Here is a 21,846-nt window from a genome sequence, read left to right on the forward strand (position 1 = left end):
TGAGCTTAATTTAATCGATAATGGTAAATGAAATCGGAAGAAATATAAATGTAAGTAGATACAAATAAATATCTATTCATTTGTACTTCTTACGATTTCATTTATCAAAATTAGGCCCATTTTGTATATATTTCAATGTAATCTTCGACGTTTTCATTAAATTTATATCATTTTAATTGTACCATTTTTATTTTTCCTACGAAACTACGATATTTTTTACAATAAAAATTGTTAGATTTTATAAGAATTGTAAATTTCTATTTTTTTTGAAAAGTTCATTTATGTTATGTATTTTTCCCTTTTTACCTTTCCCTGATGCTATATCTTATACAACATTTATGTATTTATTTAAATGCATATGCATCTTCATTCCGAATCAAATGTCGATACGGAAATTCTAAACCATCTCTGTTTTTAAACAGATTTAAAAATGCTTTGGCCATTCTTGTGCCATATAACGGTTCAGCATTTTCTAAATTCTATATATTCTATGTATCCTATTTTTTGTAATACTTTGGAGAAACGCGGAATTGTTCCTTAGTAGCAATAATTTTGTAAGGACGTGAAAGACAATATCTTCAACGTCATTATAATATTTACTGCAGCATTCCCGAATTGAGATTTATTGGTTTTAACTTTATTTCTAATTTATTTCTATTTTATGAATTCGTAGTTCATGTTATGGGTCATCCAGTTGAATTTCATCTGGGCACACAGATAAAGGTATTCTTCATACCTGGAAGTACCATCAACATTGTTCTAATATTTTCTACAATTCTCCTGCACTGATATTTTCTAGTTTTAACTTTATCTTTAGTATATTTCAGCAGCTTATAAAATTTAATGCTGTTATACGGCTGAGTTACATTGATAATGAGTTACTTCACGTACATAATCCTAAAGGATATCCCTCACACCTGTGGCCGTTCTGAATAGTTGCTGTTTCTGCCTTTTCCAATTTTCACGTCGAACCACTCACTACCTCCGAAATTCACTGTCACCAAAAAATATAATCAGCCAATCAGTATGATTCATTTTGCCAACAACAAAGCTTATTGTCAATTCGTAAATTTTCAATAAGAAAAGAGTTAAATTCAAAGCACTATTCAGCTATATTAAATATTATAAATTAATATGATAAAATTTTATTTATTAAAAATGTTTTTGATTTTATTTAAAATTAATAAAGGAATTTCATTTAGTATGTGTTTGTAACGTTGGATAATTATTTAATTGTTCTAATGAAGATTGGTAAAATTTGAACAAAATGAATAGTTTTGAAATTAATCTTACAAGAATGATATAAATTAAAAATATTCATCTATTTAATGAAATTCTAATAATGATACAAAATTTTAACAATAATCTGAAGAAGAAACTGATTAATGTCAAGTCTTAACTCATTTTTTGTGTAATCAACTCACAACGCTTAGTCTCACGATGTTGTGTATGTTACACTGTAAGTCTAAAATCAACTTAATGCATTAAGTTTCAATCTTACTTAAGTTTAATTCTTATATTTTTGAGCATGCACCGTGTGGATCATCATTAGGATAGGTGCTGGAACTAATTTATATTGTTTTTATCGCACGCTGTTATCCGCTTTGTCTATGGCGCGTATATGTCTGTCCTTGTCGTACACTGTTGCTCTCCTTGTCTACCGCACAGATATGTCTGTCCTTGTCGCACACTGTTGCTCTCCTTGTCTAATGACGCTAGACAAGAAAAACAATAGTGTGCGACAAGGACATCCTTCGATCTATTGAAAAAAAAATTCAACTATTTACACACACGTTTTTCTAGGACAAAACACACATAGAAAGAAAGCGGGGAGTCTGATTTTACGGAGGCACATAAAAAAGTTCGCAAATTACTACTCTTAATTAGGTTTTTTTCGTAATTAGTGCGAACGGTCACAAAATGGATATGGTGACGCCATCTAGCGGTAACTCAGTGGTACTAATTATTTAAAAAATATTTATTTCTGCATTTTACGGGTCAAATGGGGTATGAAAAGAAAGTTAAGGGTCTAATTAGGGTAATACAATCGCCAAAGTTCACAATCCATTTCGCTAAATTAGGTTTTTTCGCAAAAGAAAATTCTCTGTTTTACGGGGTAAGACTGAAGGGATTGGAAGTGTCGATGATAATGCGAGGATAATGTAGGAAATGATGATGTGGGTAAAGGTGAGGAAAGGTTGTGGCGTTTCGTCTGAGTCGCTGCTTAGACTCATCAGTGGGGTTGATGGCAGCCGACTACTCACTCCTTATACCCCCAGACGCTTGTTGTTCTAACTACTCGCGCTAGGCTGGACGCGGTCCACCCATCCTAGCGGTGTTCCGCACTCTGCTTAAAACATCGAATATCAATTGACTTCGACGCTAGGCGCATAGCTACTTGCGGCTTGTACAAATTGGTTTTCGAAACTCGTACTCGAGGGACTATAGGTCGCTACACTAACATTGACAAGTGACAGTTTTCCACAAATTACGAGAAGAAATTAATTGTGGAATCATTTTTGTAAAACAGAGAAATTTTCTTTTGCGAAAAAACCTAATTTAGTGAAATGGATTGTGAACTTTGGCGATTGTATTACCTTAATTAGACCCTTAACTTTCTTTTCATACCCTATTTGACCCGTAAAATGCAGAAATAAGTATTTTTATAAATAATTAGTACCACTGAGATACCGCTAGATGACGCCACCATGTCCATTTTGTGACAGTTCGCACTAATTACGAAAAAAACTTAATTAAAAGGAATAATTTGCGAACTGTTTTATATGCCTCCGTAAAATTAGGCTCTCCACTTTCTTTCTATGTACGTTTTGTCCTAGAAAAACGTGTGTGTAAATAGTTGAATTTTTTTTTCAATAGATCGAAGGATGCCTTGTCGCACACTATTCCTTGTCTAGCGTTATTAGACAAGGAGGACACTAGAGTGCGACAAGGACAGAGATATATGTGCGATAGACAAGGAGAGCAACAGCGCGCGATAAGGACAGAGATATATGTGCGATAGACAAGGAGAGCAACAGCGTGCGACAAGGACAGACTTAGTTGTGCGGTGGACAAGGAGAGCAATAGCGTGCGACATCATTTTCTAAAGTTAAAGTTTTAAAGTTTTCTTTTTTCTTTTATTTCATTTTAGAAGTTTCAATTCTAATTCTAATTGAAGAGAATAATTTAACTAAAGAATTATAAAAAATCGATTGAACCGAATACCTATCCGAAATATGAAAGAAAATAAAAAAGAAGCTTTACTTAAGATTAGTATTAAATTTTATATAATAATCTTACCTTAAGATTGAAAGAGATATTTAAATGTAGAAGATGATTGTTGATTAACGTAAATGTTTCTCTATCGATAGTGATATGTAGGTTTCTTATGGTCCTATAATTGATACCAACGTCATGAGAGGAGATCGTAAATTTTTTCTGTTTATATTTTGATCATCGCTTTGATATATTTTGTGTAATTATCAAGTTAATTCAGAGACTAAACCAACATTTAAGTAATGTTTATATAATATTTTCAGTGCGATTTTAATAATGGTTTCACTAACAAATAATCGGAATCAACGACCACACGTATTATTACCGGTACTGCTTAGTGCTTGTGCAATTCCAATTTCTATGATGTTTTGGTTTATAAATATGATTTATTCGGTTTTTTATTCAGATTCTAGAAGGCACTTTGAAGGTACGTTAAACACAACCACAGTTCAGTGCCTTGTTTGCTTTTACACGGTAATGTTTTGAAAAACATAACCTTTTTTTTTTAGATCATTTTGTCTCACCATGGAGATGGTTAACAGCTGTATTGGTTCCAATTTTTATGGCATTTTGGGGTTTAAGGAGAAAAAGTGTAGATATCAGTGGTGCCATTCTTGGTAATAAAATTTTTCTTGAGTTTTACAGTGTGTAAAAATGTTGCAAACTTAAATGTTATTTAAGATATTTGATATTGTTGCTGTTTATATATTGAGTATTTTCTTTGTTATTATTGCTTGTATTGCAAAGCAACTGAAATATTATATTTCAGGATTATTTATGGGTTTTGTTCTGACACTTAGCAGTTTTAGTCATTTGGCTTGTCTCTTCGCATTCCTTGTTTCTTCTACTAAGGCAACAAAGTTTCGTGCCAAAGAGAAGGAAAAAATTGAAGCAGACTTTAAGGAAGGTGGTCAAAGAAATTGGGTTCAAGTATTATGCAATGGTGGTATGGCAACTCAATTATCTATCTTGTATTTATTGGATGTGGGAAATGCAGAACAGCCAATTGATTTTTACAAATATTATAGAAGTTCTTGGCTATCAATAGGAATTTTAGGTACATTCATTAGTTGTGATTGTAACGAATTTATAGAGTTAGCTTCAAAAACAAGTTTACCATGTCTAATTATGATTTATTAGGAGCTTTTGCATGTTGCAATGGAGACACTTGGGCTTCAGAAATTGGAACAGTTACTGGTAGTAAAGATTCATTTCTTATTACTACACTAAAGAGAGTTCCAAGAGGTATGAACATTAAGATCTAAAAGTTCTTTATTCGTAAAGGAAAGATGTAACGGTTGAATGATAAAAGTTAAGCAATTAAATAAGGAACTAATAATCTTTATTAACGACATTATTATTCAAAAGTATATCTGAGTTATCAAGTTCAAAATTTTACATGCAAAAATTTATGATTATCGAACTACATATTTCATTAATCATTTATATTTATAGGAACGAACGGTGGTATTTCTTGGGTAGGTTTATTAGTCTCTATACTAGGTGGCATAACTGTAGGTTTAGCTTATTATTTAACAGTATTGATAACTGTGGACACAGTCGTTCTACAATTAGCAGTGCCACAATGGCCAATTATTGTTATTGGAGGAATCGGAGGTTTCATTGGTAGTACAATAGACTCATTTTTAGGAGCTACATTGCAATATAGTGGTGAGATATCCATATTGTATTATTATTGAATGTACATGTAATAATGAAATTGATTATTTGTGTTTTTTATCATAGGAATAAATGAAAAAGGAAGAATAGTAGAACATCCTGGAAAGGGTGTAAAACACATATGTGGTAGACAAATTTTGGATAATCATAGCGTGAATCTTTTGTCCAGTGTTATTACTGCACTTATATTGCCAGAAATAGCAAAATTGATGTGGTTTGAATAATAAAAACAATAAAAATATATTAGCTATAGGTATTTTTTAGGTGAAGGTGTATTTATATAATTTTTTATATTTTTATTTTTAAACATATTTCTACAATGTAAAATACTTGTAATTTACATTATTCCGAGGAGAAACATTAAAAACATGTTTAAAAAAAGAAATCGTGTAAAATACTCGAAAGTGTTTGTTGAAAGAAACTTGAAGTTTTTAGATAATATTGTAAAAATATTACTTATAATTATTTAAAAATGCTCCATATACATAAATGCTCCATTGATATAAAAATAATAAATTACCATTAACAAAAAGAATCTTTTTAAGAAAGAAAATAAGAATATTAGTTTTATTATTAATTTAGATTGTAAATTTTTACTGGAAATATATATATATATATATACGCATGTACGACTATATATATTTACGTGGCCAGCAAGTGTATTTACGGCGAATATTTTCTATAAAATGTCTATTTTGTATAAAAATCATGTGATAAAACTTGAAATAGATGTATTGAGAAATTAGATATAAATTATAATGTTGTATAATTTAAAATATAATATATAAATTATAATATATTTAATATAAATATAATATATTTAATATATAAATTATAACGTAGTTTTGATTTTATATTAGACCATTTTTGGTAAATATTTACTTAGAAAAGCAGCACAGTTTTTTATAATAAAAATATTAAATACGTACGTACGTTAAATATTAAATACATCTTATATATTTATCTTATATATTACTTCTTTCGTGATGTTCAGTGCACAAATTAAGAATCGTTGTGTTCGTTAACGTAGTTTGGATACGTTTGACTGTTTTTAATTAAGAGTATAAACATAACGTGCATTTCATCGTGAATTACTCAATTGCAATAATTATTGTATGATTAATTATAATTAATTCTCGAAAAAAACAATTAAAGAAAAATAAATTTTATTATATCAAGATGTCATATTAATTATCTATTAAATTTTTACAAACTCATCTAATTGATATCTTTGAAGGATTTAAAATGAAATAAATTTGTAGATTATATAATAATTTACAGGTCTTATGAGTTAATAAAATAAAATAAAAATATCCAAACAAGCGATTTACTGCATCCTTCTATTACCTTAAATTAATTAAAGATCCGAAAAATACAATAGTACGTTTATTATTTTCGATAATATCACTCGCTCGTTAGAATTTGCCTCCACAGCCCTAATTATTAAATTACAGTGTCTACGAAAACTATTTACATACCACTGTATTCATTATATCATTCATATACTAATTAGTCAGATCCAAATCTATTAAATTAGGTAATAGTATTTTCATATGACTTCAAAATTAAAAATAAAATGTACAACTTGATTAAAAAAAAAAAAAAAAAAAAAAAAAAAAAACGTCGCATTGGAAAGTAAAAGTATGTATCAATATTTTCCGTAACCACTGTACGCTTTTTCACTTAATTTTCATTTCGAAGTAAAGATAATGTCATCATCTTCAACGATTTTCGTTAAAAATTTAGTTCCATTTATCACTAAAAGCACCTATTCTCCAGTCATTTCAAACAAATGATTCACGTAATCCTTAAGCTCCCTATTCTGCGTAGAACAGAACCCTTTGATCTTCGCTTTGCCTTTGACGTTCACTGGATAATACCCATTTACCAGCTTCGGCATTTTCAGTGGCTGATCATCAGCAATCAGGATCATCAACATTGTGTTTGCTCGTTGTCGGACAAGTCGCTGGACTTGATCAGCATTCTGGCGTGATTGTTGTGACTGTTAGAGACAGGAGTGGCGGCGACCAGCTGGACGATTGGCTGATGGTCGTTCGCGGCTCGTTTTTCGTCCAAAACTTCCCGCATGGTAGACTGATAGTCACACCTTCTCCTCTCCCGGCATCGGACCTGCGGTCGAGCGGATAAACTGAAACAGTCAACGTCCCACAATGGACTTGACACGGGCACGTTGTCATTGGCACGACACGGACAACTCTCTCCTTCGCTCTCCCTCTCGTTCACGCCATTCTCTGCTTGTTAGTTAACTGTTGCTCGTGCTTTATGTACAGCGTTTCTCGAGCTTTATGTACAGCGATAGGCTGGGCGGTGTTAGTTTTAGGGGTTCATCTCATCCATCACAGATTCGATCGCGGTCCGCATCGCACCATTGACTAATCGTGCATTCCAATATTTTTCTGCACCATTTTTATTATTTGCTTTGGTTACCATGAAGCGCGACCGTGACTCTTGATGGGGTACCATCAGCGTGATAAGCGTAAGATATTTTGGTAAACTAACGGTGATAGGTCTATGTGATTTGTTGTGTGTTGAGTAAATGTTAGGTGCAAGAGTGATGAAATTAAGCTTGAGATCGTTTTAGTTGCTGATTTGTTGAGCAGCTTTGTGTTATGTACTTGATTTTAACGTTGCCGAGGAATTGGGGGTTTGTTCTCAAAGTAAGGAATTAGGAAATAAAGTATAACGAAAATTCAACCCTCTGCATTAGTAGTTTGAATAGTTTTATTTGACGAGTGTAGATTTATTATTTATTCCAGTAAGTAATGCGTAGAAAGTGGTATCTAATATTTTATAAACGTTAATTTAAATATTTTAACTTCAAATATTCAATGAAATACGATAATTAGAGGATAATGCAGAGTGTTGAACATGAAATCTTTTAAAAGGAATGTTACGTTTGATTGAAAAAATTGGCTGAGCGTGTAAAATCGTTCTCGTGCGAAGTTTCAATAGAAAAGCAATTCTTTCAGTTATTGAACATGTTATTAATCATCTCATTTTTTTATTATAGTATGCTTACGAGAATTCACGCAACTATAACTTAAGAAAGTTTAATTTATTCTTAAATTATATTCTTAAATTTCTTGAAACTTATAAAAATGAGATAGTGTCATTCCAGAAAATTTCTGCACACATTTCTGCACTCTAATATTTTATCATCTTTAACAAACGCGTTAATTTTTCATATGATAATAAATAAATAAATTTACAAATATTCCGAGGGCATTATAGAATCGTTTAAATTATGATCGCAATAAATTTCGATTATTGCATTCCTCGTACAATCAATATTTTACTGCAGAATTACCCAATTATTCTTAATAAATATCCTATTTGTTTTTCGAGGTTCATTTTTCCTGAGTAAGGAATAACTTCGAAAATTTGCGGGGGACATCCACGACCATATGCTATTGGTATGAACATAATTTAAACAATTGGCTATATAAAGTAACTTTTACGATTTATATAGCGATCGATTCTTCACAAGTTGTAGAGTTTCAAGAATCTAGAAGATTTGCTGAAAAATCCTTCAAGAACTTTTGAAAGTACATGGAAACTTCCGAAGTTTAAACAATTGGATAAGAAAGATCTCTGTTTTCGTTGGAAAGATTTATCTCTTTCTTTCTATGTATGTTACAAAATTTTGATTAACTTGATTCTTTTTAAAAAGTTTCTTAAAACCTCCGTAGAACTTTTTCAAATTCTTACAAAGTTTTATTAGAAAACTTAATAATCTCAACGATGTTCTAACAAAAACTGAAAAAGACTTCAATAATTATCTCTGTCTTACCAATAAACATCTCATAATCAAGATCCAATTTATCAATGATCTCTTCGAATCGAAACCAAGCTAATTAGATTCTAATGTTTAGTCTCGAGGAAAAGAAAGAAAGAAGAAAGAAGAGAGTGAGAGTGAATAACAATAGCAATTTTCGTGGACGTGAACAATTGTGAATGAAGATTTTAATACAAACAAGAAAAAAAGGATACACATGTAAAACATGAGAGACTAAACATGAAAACACTAAAGCGTTTTTAAAGCGTTTTCATTGCTATGGAAACTGTGACTAGAAGTTCTATGTCGTATGAATTTGCCGTACCGAGACGGTGGTGGCTGTGCAAGAATTGGCCCGATTCCGTAGAAGGAGCGTCCCTTCCCATTTCCTCTTGAACTGCGCTATTACCTATACAAGAACAACATTTATTAACGAAGAAGTTCTTTGCATACTATGCACTTAATTAAAAATAGCACGCTTTAGGCGAGATTTGTTTACTCACCTCGCCGTTGCAGAAACAGAACAAAATCGCAACGCAGAGACCCTGCGAAATAATGGGAATTAAGAAAATTTAATATAGACTTAATCTAAATCTAAATTTAACATTCTGAATTAAATTTAATATTTATTTATACAAGAAATCTTACACTCAACAGTTTTCGAAATTCGTTTGTTCATTTCGAAGTTATTAAAAATATAAAAGAAATCGAATTTGATATTCTGCACTTAATATTCATTTGTTCAATTTCTTTAATTAATTTGGAGTTTTCGAAAGGAGGATATATCAGTGTCCAACGTTTCCAGAAAATCAAATGACGTAAATTATGGAATGCGACGAAGATTGAGTGTAGAGCAAAGAAAAAAGGCTATTGATTGAACTTGATTTAGGTTGAAAAAAAAAATGTCAGGTCGTTTGTACCTGGAAAGAGGCCGTTATGGCGGAGAGGACCTCGTAAAATTGCTCCCAGGGGTGATTTTTTGGCGGTCTGAAGGGAATGACAAGGTAATGTAGACCCAAGAGAGGCACGAGAAGTAGCGTTGCTCTGATGAAAAGAAAAAAATATTAATTTTATCAATCAATGTTTGTACTACTTCGCTTGTGTAAAATAATTGCTCGTAAAAATAATTTGTTGATTAAAGTGAAAGGAGAAAAGATATTTAAAAAAATATATTTTCGAAACTAACGATAAAAATGGAATCGATTGAATTTCTTTATCTGAACTACAAACAGAAGGATAATTTTTGTGAATTCAACTAACTGTGCAAATGAATTGTAATTAATTACCGAAATGCTTGACGCATGGACCTGGAGGGTTGCGTGCCAATCGTGGGACCAGCTCTTAGCTTCATCAGTAGAACTCGAACAATGTTAAAAAGAAAGAGCACGTTCAACAGGGTGGAAACACAGACCGGATAAACCAGTACGTTCATATAATTACCCTCGTCGATCCAACATCTAAGATATCAAATCGAATATTTACCTCATTGTAACGAACTACGTTCAAGAGTATTAAGCTAGTTAATTAAGAAGAAGCATTCACGAATCAAGCAACTCGAAGCTCGGAGCAGAATTTTCAATCAACAGAGATTCTTCTTTTGGAGAATCTGTCTTTCAAAAGCTCCCCAAAAGTTTCTGAAATTCAACTAACTTCGAACTTCAGTTACCGATTTGCGAAGTAATAATAGAGAATTCCCCGTCTTCGTCGGAAATCACAGTTTATCGATATTTCCGTTGGTCCATGTTCCCGATGATCAAAATTGCAAAACTTTGTTACTGACAACAAGGTTCGTCGCGAAACGAGGAATTTGATCTGCAATTTCGTAACGATTAATAGACGAGATTGGACGACATAAACGTAGATATCGTGCTGCTAATTAACTCTCTATAACATCTCTCTTTCTCTCTCTCTCTCTCTCTCGGTCTCTGTTCATATCTTTGTTCATTAAGAAGCTCAAGGTGAAGCTTCCGAGAAATGACGTTAATGCAATTGCCATGGTTTTGATACTTGGGCCCACATGCTTTTTCGTGGCCTGTCATAATGTCTCAAACGCATTCCTTCGTGCAGCTATGCAATTATAGAGTCTGTCAACTCCGGTCGTCTGATTACAAACATAATAACTCTACTTGCCTTCATGTAATCCAATTTTGTAATATAATTGAATACACGTACAATTGAAGAAATATGTATTTTGTTGATAATCTAAATTGATAAAAGAATTTACCATGCGATCCAATGCCTTCTTTTTTCTCTTTTTAAGACAAAAGGAAAGTATTAGATCATGTGGTAAATTCAGTGTAGCTTTTTGTGGACTTTTTTGTTATTCAAAATCTTTTAAACGTGCATTAGAGTGACAAAATGGAAATTTACGATAAATGAATTATCGTTTACATTTTTCATTATTTCTTCCATTTCATTTTCTAAAGAAGTTCTCTCTCTCTCTCTCTTTATATATATATATATATATATATATATTTTAAATATATTTTAAATATTTCATTCTATATTCTTGCATATCGTAATTCTTCAAGAACAGTTTACACAATTCTTCATACTTTTCAACAGTTCTTCATACATTTCTTCCTTCAACGTTCTCCAAACAAGCACCCTAAAAAATCCTATTAGCAATTTACTTTATTATTCTTTTTTTCTTTTTTGCGTTAATTACCGTCTCATTTTGTATTCTTCCTAGAAACATCCATCTTCAAGAGAAAAAAAAGTCTTACATGAAAGATTCATGAAGCAGTACGTTGCTGGCAATGGTAATTAAAGTTTCCACGAGGTGAAAATTTGTTGTTGTTTTTTTTTTCGTGACTGTTCGTGAAATATCAAAACATCAAATACCAAAATTTGATAATTACTATGGTCACTTACTGTCCGGTGTCCGCAGGATCGTCACTGGCTACTCGCAGAGAGGCATAAATCGTTACGATGACCGCAGGCACCGGCCAACCAAGGCCCATTAACCACTTTACTAATTTGTGCTCGCTGGTGAAAGCGCTAACAAGAAGCGTATGCAAGTAAAAACCCTCGCACAACATCCAGGCGTAATTAGTAAGTAAAAAATAGTGTAGAATAATGTGCAGCAGCCGACACGTTACCTGTAAAATTGCACATTGGTTTCTCATTGTAATGTAATCTTTCTTAACACCAGCGAATTAAAAAATTCTTCTTGAATCCTTGCTTCGTTTTTCGAATATCCTTGTTTCGCATGCATCCGAGTACTTTGCACGCCGATAAGTATAATACACGAATTTTACTAAAATATAGGTATCAGTTGACCCAAATACGTCGAACTTTCTCTTTTTTTCTTTTTCGTTTTTTTATTTTTTTGTCGTAAAATATGACACGAATAAAAATATCACAAAATAGATTCGAAATAAATTACGAAGGAGAGAAAAATTATTATCCACTTGTTGTTCTAATTATCTAAACGAATCAAATGAAACATTACCAAAAACCACAAAATGGAATTGGAAATGAATGACGAGAGAAAGGGAAATTATTGTTTCAAATTACTCGTTATTTCAATCATCTAAGCAAACCCAAAATCCAGATGAAATATTAAAATCAACAAAAATATCATTCCTTGGAATTACTGGACTTTCGAAAGAATAATTGACATATCTGGGCCAACTGATCAAGAAATAATCGATAGCCTATGTTGCAGGATATTTGTTTTCATGGTTGGTTAGCAAATTCAGAGAACTGACAGGCCGTAATTACTCAAACGTGGGGCACGCGGCGAGACTGAATTCTAGCGTGAGTTACTAGGTCGAGTGTTAAGCAAAGAGTCAAGGGAGAATGGCGATCCTCATGTACGTACCCCATTGTTCAATAGTAAATCCGTATTCGCAACTATGCATCTATACCACACCAGCCATAGAGCGTTATTTACAGCGAAGGAGGCGAACAAGTTCATATGAAGCGTCGTCCTTGCGCATCTCAGGGACCTACATTCGGAAAGAAAAAGAAAAAAAGGGAAAAAAAGGATAATAAAAAAACAAGAACATTCGTCCCGTTGTAGAAATTGTTCTCGGTACTTTTTCCTCGGTTCTTTTTTTTTCATGGTTGGAAGTATCTTCCTGCGAAACGTAAAGCGATGGCTTTGAAACAAAGAGATGGTTTCGCATTTGTGAAAAAAATTGTTCGATACGTTCTCTATCGTTATACAAGTGATATGTGCAAACGACATTGGATTTATTCTGTTAATTGCATTATGAAAAGATCCTTTCACCGCAGGTTTCGTTAGAACGAACAAACTGACGTCTCTTTGAAGAAATCGTAAAATTCAACTTGCCAACTGACGAACTAAATTTCTAGCTGAAATCGGGAAATCACGATTACTCGTTTCTACGTATTTTTATCAAAAACTTCACGATGTACACGAGAAACGACGTATACGTATTGCAATTTGCAAATGACAGTCGCTGAAAAGGAAACGTTTTAAAGTTTTACGTTTTAAGTTTCCGTCTTCCGTTTCAGTTTCTACGTTATCGTATCTTTCATTCATTTTCCATGTTCTTTTCTTCCAGACGTCAGAGTTCTTTCGTTTTTCTTTTCTCGTTTAATCTTAATTTACAATCAAGTATTTGGGAAGAGATTATTAAAAAAATTTCACGAAATGCGAACTATTTTATATCGTAATAGAATTAAGGTCCACTGAGAAATTCATTTCCGCATTAACGTCCGACGCTTTACAATCGTGATGATCTGAAACGCATTTAATACCTCACAGGCCAGCAGCTGCCACGTAAATTCCATAGACAGTGTCCCGCGTATTTGTTTTACGCGCGCAAACAATCGTGCGCGTAAATTTGCGCGCCACTTTTGCAAAAGTCTCTCGAAAGTCAGTCTCGAACGATCGATTTTCGTGGATTGTAGGTGTTATTTTCGCGGAGAAGAGGAAAAAACAGAGCGAGAGGGAATATATTTGCAATAAACGGAAGAGAGACCGAGCTGAGTCGACTCACCGGAAATACGTGAGAATACCTAACGAGAGCAGCAACGCTACCAACGATATTGCGTATCCAGCTTCGTATAGTCCACTGATTCCTTGCTGCCACTGAAATCAAAATTTGCATCGTCATTACCGAGATTGTCCTCGATGAACCTAATAAAATGAGCAAAACGTACGAAATTGGTGTAGAAAGATTAACTGACCTCGCTGTTTTATGAACCTTTCAATTTCGGTTGTAAGGACGTAGCATAAATAATAAAAATTCCACGATGAATTTTAAATGAAAATACTTGTGTGAAAATGAAGAATGATACTTGACGATGCACAGTTTTGTGGACATTGAATTCATAAAATTGAATTAAATTTACAAGCATAAGTAGTTTACTAATCCTTTTATTCATTTATACATGCAGTTTAATTTCTTGTGTAAGGCGTATTGAAACTTTTTGCATTGTTTTGTACTGTTAAATTTGTAAATTTTAAACTTTTTATGATGCAGTATGAAAAAGAGGTCAAAAATTACAGATACAAAATAAAACATCGATTATCTGAACTAATTGGAAGACAAATTCCTTCGGGTTAACGGATAATCGATCTGAAAGAATCAAATTTGTAATCATTTCATGAATGAACCAAAAACAGTTTTTAAATATGGATGTTTATGTAAAAGAATACGTTTTTATATACGTTAATAGCCAATAGATGCTTTCTACTTTTATCTTCTATTACTTCTACTTCTACATTTCTTAATCTGGTCTGCAATTCAAGAGCTTCCTCTTGAATTAATGCAAGACCCATTTGTATGTACACAGTACGATCTAATTTATCATTTGTTATTTTCAAACTTTTATACAAATGAGAATTCTTCTTATTACCTAAATTGAGTTTGAAATTTTAATAACATCTACCATTTCCAATGTCGCTAATTGTATATTTTCTAACAGAATATTCTACCGCTAAATCAAACATATTTTCGCCTCTTTTTTTTATACGTTTGATGACATTTAATTCATCTTTTAATCTCAGCACCATTCTTTTTCTTTTAATATTCATAGTATAAATACTTTTTACTCTTTTCATTCAAATGAATTTTTAACAATTTGAAACATCTTTACGGCGGACCAAGATCTACACAGAAAGAGATTTGATCCTTTCCTAGCATTAAACTTTAACATTTTTTAAAGATTTAAAGATTTCCTTTCATTTTAATCTCTCCTTAGTACGAATCGCGAATTTTAATCTTTCAGTGGTATTCCTAATTAATTCCTCGTCTGAAACACGTTGAACATACCGCATAATTCGCGGTGAAAATGTAACACTTTGAAAATTAATTTACAGCCATGTATATATGGAAAACTAAAGCGGAAAATAATCGAAACGATCAGTCGATCGATTATTGGTTAATGGAACGAGAGAGATTCGGTCTATCTGCGCAGACAATCGGATTAATGAGAAGCGAATGTTACGCCGCAGTTGCAGCCAGTAGTTTGACGAACTTCGTCAACTTACGCGGCGTGTCGTCTAATTGCATTTGCTGACCCTTTGTCCCGTGGAAATTGAATCGAGCCTCGCCATTAAGTGCGACGAGTGACACTCTTCATTGTCCGGCAATTCGCCGTGAACTTCGAAATCCTCCCAGTTTATACAGCGCTTTCATTCAATTTTCGCAATCCGGTATGTTCGCTCGCGACATTTTCCAACTCGTAGGACACACGCTTGAAAACTTTCAGAAATTTGATTGGGACGGGTTGTTGGATCCATTAAGAAGCAACGTTGGAGAAACTTTTCTTTTTCAATTATTTTTTGCACACAATTAAAATCACAATGGAATGAAAGCCGAGAGCGAATAAAAGCCGTTTTTTTTTAGAACACTCGACGCAGATTGTCAGAGGCGGCCATTTGTCAGATCGTTTCAAGAACGATCGTATCCTATCGCACGATTCACACTGGATTCATCGGATGACACCGATGATTTTGCAAATCCCTGCGCCGAATAAAAACGTCACAGTTGCGAAATCAATCATCTGTAAGCTCGAGGATTAATTGTTGAAACACTGAAAACTGGATTAACCCGTTTATAAATTAACTTGCGTTTATAAATACTTTTCGTTTCATTTTATGCGTTTTCTTCTCGAAAATTCTCTACCCTCGCAAATTCATCTCTCCCGTGTATAAAACGGGACATCATGGCGGCTGTAGCCAAAAAGAGATTCTTCTTTATTTATATCTCAGTTCATCTTATTTATTTTTTGCGAGGTTTCTTACCACGTGTCCACTCGAAACGAGATCTACCCTCCTCCTTATATCGCGATCCTTTCGGTTTCCCTTTGCTTGCCTCTCAAGATAGACCTGCTGTTGGTAAGAATGATAATCTTTGTAAGACGCCTCAACCTCGGTCGGATTTGCTGGAAGTATTGCAAACAGCTGGGGAATTACAGATTTCTCAGATATTTCGGTAGACCGAGAGTCCACTTTCCAAACGATTTTCTACAATCCAACCACTTTGATTCTTCCCCTTTTCATCTTGGTCCAATTAGTCGTTGATCGTTTCGCGCTTTGCGACTTTAAAACGACTTTTTGACATCACTTAAATCGTTTTTATATTATTTATATAATAATTATTTATATCAGCGACAGTCTTGGTGATAAATTTATTGGTAAATATTTATAATTATGCAATTATACGTGCTCGTTTGAAATCATCACGTCTACTTGACTTGAACGAGAAAATAAAATTTATTTTCGAAATTTTGTGTTTTAATTTAGGTATCGAGCCAAAGAGTTTTTCATCTCGATATCTTTGAAAAAAATAGTTTCTAATACTATTATCTGAAGATGAAACTTTTCATTTCATCTACCATTTTATCCACTATTTTTATTTTATTCACTATTATCTACCAAATTTGTTTCATCTACTTTTTTCATTACGTTTCTTAGAAATAAAAGTTTGTTAAGTCTGTTTCAAAGGAATTTTTGTTTTTATCAGACGATATATGTACTTATATTCTTTTTTAATATCAAAGTCAGAGTTTCTTTGTAAGATACATGTATTATGCGAGGTGTACACATGTGATTTCTGAGCTTTATTAGTCAAGGTCTAGGTCAATAGACCTTTTCCATCTTCTCTAAAGAGAAAAATAGTTGTCGATCTATTATACTTGTCTGTATTTTCTCTTTCAAAAATGTTTGAAATTTTACCAACGAAACAATGCAATACTTGCGAGTTTTCGGCGAGACTCACAAGAGTGTGTCGAGAATCACAAAATATCGCAGTCAATTCTTTTCCTCCTTCTAGATTTTAACGTCCTGCCATTTGCTTGGTTATTAGCAACCATTATTTACGCTATTTATTTTTCAGAGAGAAGATGTAGCAGTAAACTATACCCAGGAGAAGACAAGCAACAGTATTCAGATTTAAAGTAGGTCATAAGAAAGATTATTCACTCGCATAAAGTATTTAAAGACCAGGCACTTAGATACAAGTATCCATTGAAAGTTTCATTTCGGTGTTACTGTAATAGATGTAAATTTAATATAAAAGAGTATTTCTTTTTTTTTAAAATGGAAAGCCCAGAAAATAAAGAATAATATATAGAATTTGCGTTTCGAGTTTATTTCGAATTTCAAACGTTTCGATATCAGTTCGAAAATACGAGATTTTATTTAAAAGCTCGGTTTTCTTCAACTGGTAGGTTAATAAAAATATATCAGGTTAAAAGTTAACAAAAATATACCAATTTCAATTTCTTTAAACACAAAAATTTATTTTCATATTTATTTACTTTTCAAGTGAAAATAAAACAATTTACCAACCAAAAAGCAAGGGAACAGTTTATCCATTAATAAAGATTTATTATAAAGAATTATTAGCAATCAAGATACTGGAAATTCTTAAATTAACAAGTTCCATTTTCGTCGGAAACATTGTTATATCGCATTCTCAAATATCCAATAATTTTTCTTGTAAACCTGTCAGGGATAGCAAATTTCAAAAATATTCGAGAAGCATGCAAAATAAATAAGCACGTCTGCCCATAAACATGCACATAATCCGTCGCGATGTATTGACCGTAAATATGCAAAACTGAATGACGTAAATTCGACGTTCGATTGAAGAGAAAGCAGTAACAAAAGCGACGTTATTCGCGAAAAACCGAAGCAGCAAATCAATGAAATACTTCAGAGGTTCTTTGCTGGAAATACATATCTCAAACAAAACGCAGCCTCTTGCTTTATTTTTATCACGATTATAATTCGTAGCGATTCCAATATATTGCCACTTTTGATCCTTTGTACCAATTGCGTTGAATATTAAAATTTTTCTTCTGTAAGCAGTAAAAACTATAGAGAGAAAAAGAGAGAGAGAGAGAGAGAGAGAGAGAAAGAGAGAGAGAAGGAGCAAAGAAAGAAGAGTGCTTTTTTAAATCCGTATCTCTTAGCTCTTGATTGCCAATTTCGAATGATTTTTGTTCCTTCGTATCGTTATTAAGAAGATTTTAGAATATAGAAGTAACTGTCTGACCGCGGATGGGCTATTCTACTGAACGTCTGACCACCACAATATTCTCTTCAAGTATCGCTTTCCAGCAATTTTACTTAATTTCAAGAGTAATAAAAATTACAGGGTGCGATTATCGATAAATTAATCGATATTAAACAATTCATTCAGCAATCACACAATTTCGCGTTCCTTATTTTACAAAATATTATTTCCGAATAATGATGTTACAATATTTTCTGCATCGATCAATTAAACATTAATTAAATCTCCAAATAATTACAATAATATCTTTCAACAAATAACTCCTCAACCCAATTGTTACGATTTTCTATTCACTCCAGAAAATCCATTTCCACATTTTCCAGAGAATATTCCGTCACGGAGCTACTTTATTTCTGAATTACGTTACAACAAATCTGGGAAGGAAAGAACAAGCAACGATTTCACGATTAATTAGATAAGTAGTCCCATTATGCTCCCGTCATCTTGACGTTAGATTAACATCCTAATTTATTTTTTTTTTCAAGACAAAATTAATTTGTGAAACAGCTTCTATTTCTCTCCTTTTTTTTTCTTCTTTCTCATTTCAACGAAAAATTAAAGTAGTAGAGAAAGGGGCACGAGAAAAATTCTTTCTAGTTTTCTAACGTTTTTTCTCATTGTTAGTATCCAGTCTAGCTCCACTCCATCTGTTATACAGCTTCGTTCCACGATGACAACTTTTGTTACATGTACATTGGTTTTTCGTTCATGCGTTTTTTACCGCGACCCTCAGTCGAATACGTTTTTCTTTAAATTTCTTCGCTGTCGTCTCTCTTTATCTTCGATCTTATTCCCTCATCACTTCATATCACATCAGCAGAATAATTCTCCGCCCTCGGGGCTGTCGTTCAACGAGCGTCGCTCAATGAAACGACGGGATTCCATTCATGATTGCATCCAAATGCTATTTATGTATCGTTTTATTAACGCATTCCAATATTTAAATTTCTCTTTGAAAAATTATTGTAAGAAAAATTGTTGAAGTCCGATTATCATAATATTCAGAAAGTAATTTGATACTTTAATCATTTGCCTACTTTCTCTAGCTTTCTAATATTAAAAACATATCCTAGTATTAAATTTTCCTTTTCTCACGTAAAAAATTATTTATAAACGTTGTCAAAGTTTAATTATTATAACATTCATAATATTTTAGTTATTTTAGAGTTTTTTGTTATTTGTAGTTTTTTTTATTCTACTAGCCTTTTAGAAGCATGTCCCAATGCTTGATTTTCTTTTACATAAGAAATTATTAAGAAAGGTCGTTAAAGTTCGACTATTACATTATTTAAAATGCAACGTGATGTTTCAATTACTTATTTAGATTTTCTTATAATTCATGACTCCTTTATTTTCCTACTTTTCCAATATTAGAAAATTATATCAATAATTTAATAAAATAATATCAATATCTTCTTAATGTTTCTTACATAACATTTAATTTTTTTTATTTTGAGAATCTCCGATAATGATCCTTGATCTTTCTTCTTATTTTTACTTTACTTTTTATCCGTAACATTCCAATTTCTTCCAGTTTAACTATCTTTATATATATTTTTTCAAAATATATTTTTATAACACTCGAAGTATTCGGAGAATGTTACGAAGAATGTAACACGTGTGATTAATAATTTTATTGGTTCACTTACATTGAGATCTTTCAGATTGACACACGTCGTATAGTTGCTCCAGACTAGATCAGATTCCGGATGCCGAAACCAAGTGCCGTTCGATTCGCAATATTTGTGTGCCTGCACTGAAACAAAAATATTCCTATGTTCTGAACAATCTTCTAAACAATTTATGGTAAGAATATTTTTTCAGTTATTCATATTTTTTAATTGATTAAATTATCCCAATTCTTTGATGAATCCATATCGAGCGTGAATTCGTTACATCGTTTTCAATAAACGTTATAAAATATTAAAGTATTTAATTAAAATATTAAAAGTATTTATATTAAAATATTTATATTAAAACAAAAAATAGAAAACGTTGATAATATCTATCTTGTAATATCAATGTTGTTTAACTCTTTTATCGCACAGAACTCTTTCCACGAATCAGAACTCTTTTCCAAAAATACTAAAATACTTTGAAACGTTGAAATAATTGTATTAATGTATAAAATATCGTAATACTAACATTAAAAACTACAATATTATAATATTGCGAGAAAGATATAAAATATTATATACAAGATATAAAATGAATAAAATCGAGGAAATGTAATACGAAATATTACAAATTCCTTTCCCAGTTTCTAATAAAATGAATTTCACCTATCGAAATTTAAAGACGCCTGAAGAGGAATTTATATGGAAAATACTCGCGAAGAAAGCAACGTGAATCGTCGACACAAAGGATTCTGTGAAACGTACATACGAACCCGTTCCATTTCATGCGTATCTTCAGTGCGGTCGAAGAAGCAAGTCAGAGATATATGGATATAAACGGTATCGTGGTTTGCGTTTGAAATAAATATCGCACACAAGCGATATTACATGCAAACGTATGCACACAACGTATCAAAAATTGAAAGCTCCTTCAGTCGTGTTTCTGAATCGATATTACAACATTTGATTACGCGTTTCATTACACTCGAAATGTATACGCACTTTAATTTTATAATTCTTCGAATGATGTTCTTGAATACCAATACAGCTGTTTAACATTTTTTAACGCTTCTTGAATACTGATCGGGGATTATTTTCCCTTCTTATTACTGCAGAATTGACTCATCATTTCATAAATCATAATTTTAATATCGATGTAGGATGTGTGTATAATTTCTTCTCACGTTATACTAGAAGATGTAGAATAATTCAGGATTTTTTTTTATTTGATAAATTATACATACATTATTATTACACTGTATTCGGTTGATCAAAATTCGAATGATCAACGTTTCGAATAATCAGGGTTCAAACAATCGACGTTCTACTATAGAGTGGTTGAAAAATAACCAATTCATGATTCTTCATAGAAATTTCATTTCATTATTTTTATTTTATTCTTACAATGAATTTTTAACAATTTGAAACATCTTTGCGACAGACAAAGGCCTACACAGACAGAGATTTGATCCTTTCCCAGCGTTAAACATTAACATTTTTTTAAATTTCTTTTCATTTCAATTTTTTTAGTACAAATGGCAAATTTTAATCATCAGCATTTCTAACGTTAATAATTATCTATCTTTCATCTAAATGTTGTGTTTTCATACAATATTTGAACATTGAGCAAACAGAATCGTAAATCTCGCAGCGTATTTATCGCGAAATTTCACCGATTCTTTTCAAGAATTTCAGTAGCCAGTAAAAAAAAAAAAAAGAAAAAAAGAAAAAGAAATATCGAAACTATTCACACGTTCTGCATACAAATATGAACATACATACGCCATACTTTTATTTCCAATTCATATTTGAAACACGCCCATTAATCAAAGCCCGGTTCGAAATCTCTTCTTTTCAAACGATACAAAACACGAGCTTCAATTATAAATGTAATCTGTCAACGATGCTTTTCCCCTTTCGTTTCTCAATATTTGCGCAAACCAGTTTTTTTTCTTTCTTTTTTTTTTTTTTTTTT

General features: G+C 32.1%; 2 protein-coding genes and 1 long non-coding RNA gene across 7 annotated transcripts in view; 1 reads left to right on the forward strand and 2 right to left on the reverse strand.

Moving 5' to 3' along the window:
• Positions 1 to 238: 238 nt before the first annotated feature.
• LOC122532964 lies at positions 239 to 3,389 on the reverse strand. Its single transcript, XR_006307620.1, has 3 exons — positions 3,301 to 3,389; positions 892 to 994; positions 239 to 736 (listed from the first exon to the last, which is right to left on the reverse strand). It is a non-coding gene; the product is annotated as an uncharacterized LOC122532964 (long non-coding RNA).
• Positions 2,997 to 5,215, forward strand: LOC122532963 (transmembrane protein 19). The gene is made up of 7 exons (XM_043662190.1): positions 2,997 to 3,088; positions 3,540 to 3,703; positions 3,786 to 3,893; positions 4,046 to 4,333; positions 4,417 to 4,521; positions 4,732 to 4,947; positions 5,023 to 5,215. The coding sequence occupies exons 1-7, from the start codon at positions 3,012 to 3,014 to the stop codon at positions 5,178 to 5,180; spliced, it is 1,116 nt and encodes a 371-aa protein (XP_043518125.1). The 5' UTR covers positions 2,997 to 3,011; the 3' UTR covers positions 5,181 to 5,215.
• A 1,052-nt stretch (positions 5,216 to 6,267) lies between these two features.
• LOC122532970 (calcitonin receptor-like) overlaps positions 6,268 to 21,846 on the reverse strand; it is a 113,826-nt gene continuing 98,247 nt past the window's right edge. For 3 of the 5 annotated variants that reach the window (XM_043662216.1, XM_043662217.1, XM_043662215.1), the window contains 9 exons: positions 19,905 to 20,011; positions 13,726 to 13,817; positions 12,579 to 12,705; positions 11,627 to 11,853; positions 10,039 to 10,209; positions 9,673 to 9,796; positions 9,256 to 9,297; positions 9,078 to 9,161; positions 6,268 to 7,086 (listed from right to left, as the gene is read on the reverse strand). In XM_043662216.1, coding sequence (XP_043518151.1) covers positions 6,889 to 7,086; positions 9,078 to 9,161; positions 9,256 to 9,297; positions 9,673 to 9,796; positions 10,039 to 10,209; positions 11,627 to 11,853; positions 12,579 to 12,705; positions 13,726 to 13,817; positions 19,905 to 20,011 — 1,172 coding nt within the window. In that variant the 3' untranslated portion in view covers positions 6,268 to 6,888. Of the gene's footprint in view, positions 7,106 to 9,077; positions 9,162 to 9,255; positions 9,298 to 9,672; positions 9,797 to 10,038; positions 10,210 to 11,626; positions 11,854 to 12,578; positions 12,706 to 13,725; positions 13,818 to 19,904; positions 20,012 to 21,846 lie in introns of all 5 variants that reach the window. The other 2 variants (XM_043662218.1, XM_043662219.1) reach the window with 2 other exon arrangements.

The sequence above is a fragment of the Frieseomelitta varia genome, unplaced genomic scaffold (genome assembly GCF_011392965.1).
Source record: "Frieseomelitta varia isolate USP_RPSP 00005682 unplaced genomic scaffold, Fvar_1.2 scaffold_485, whole genome shotgun sequence".
Taxonomy (NCBI): Eukaryota; Metazoa; Arthropoda; class Insecta; order Hymenoptera; family Apidae; genus Frieseomelitta; species Frieseomelitta varia.

Excerpts from the sequence above, each read along its gene's own strand:
- LOC122532963 (XM_043662190.1), top strand. The coding sequence starts at position 3,012 with ATGTGCGATAGACAAGGAGAGCAACAGCGTGCGACAAGGACAGACTTA. Across the intron at positions 3,704-3,785 it reads TTCTAGAAGGCACTTTGAAG|ATCATTTTGTCTCACCATGG; the intron begins GTACGTTAAACA and ends TTTTTTTTTTAG. Across the intron at positions 4,334-4,416 it reads GCTATCAATAGGAATTTTAG|GAGCTTTTGCATGTTGCAAT; the intron begins GTACATTCATTA and ends ATGATTTATTAG.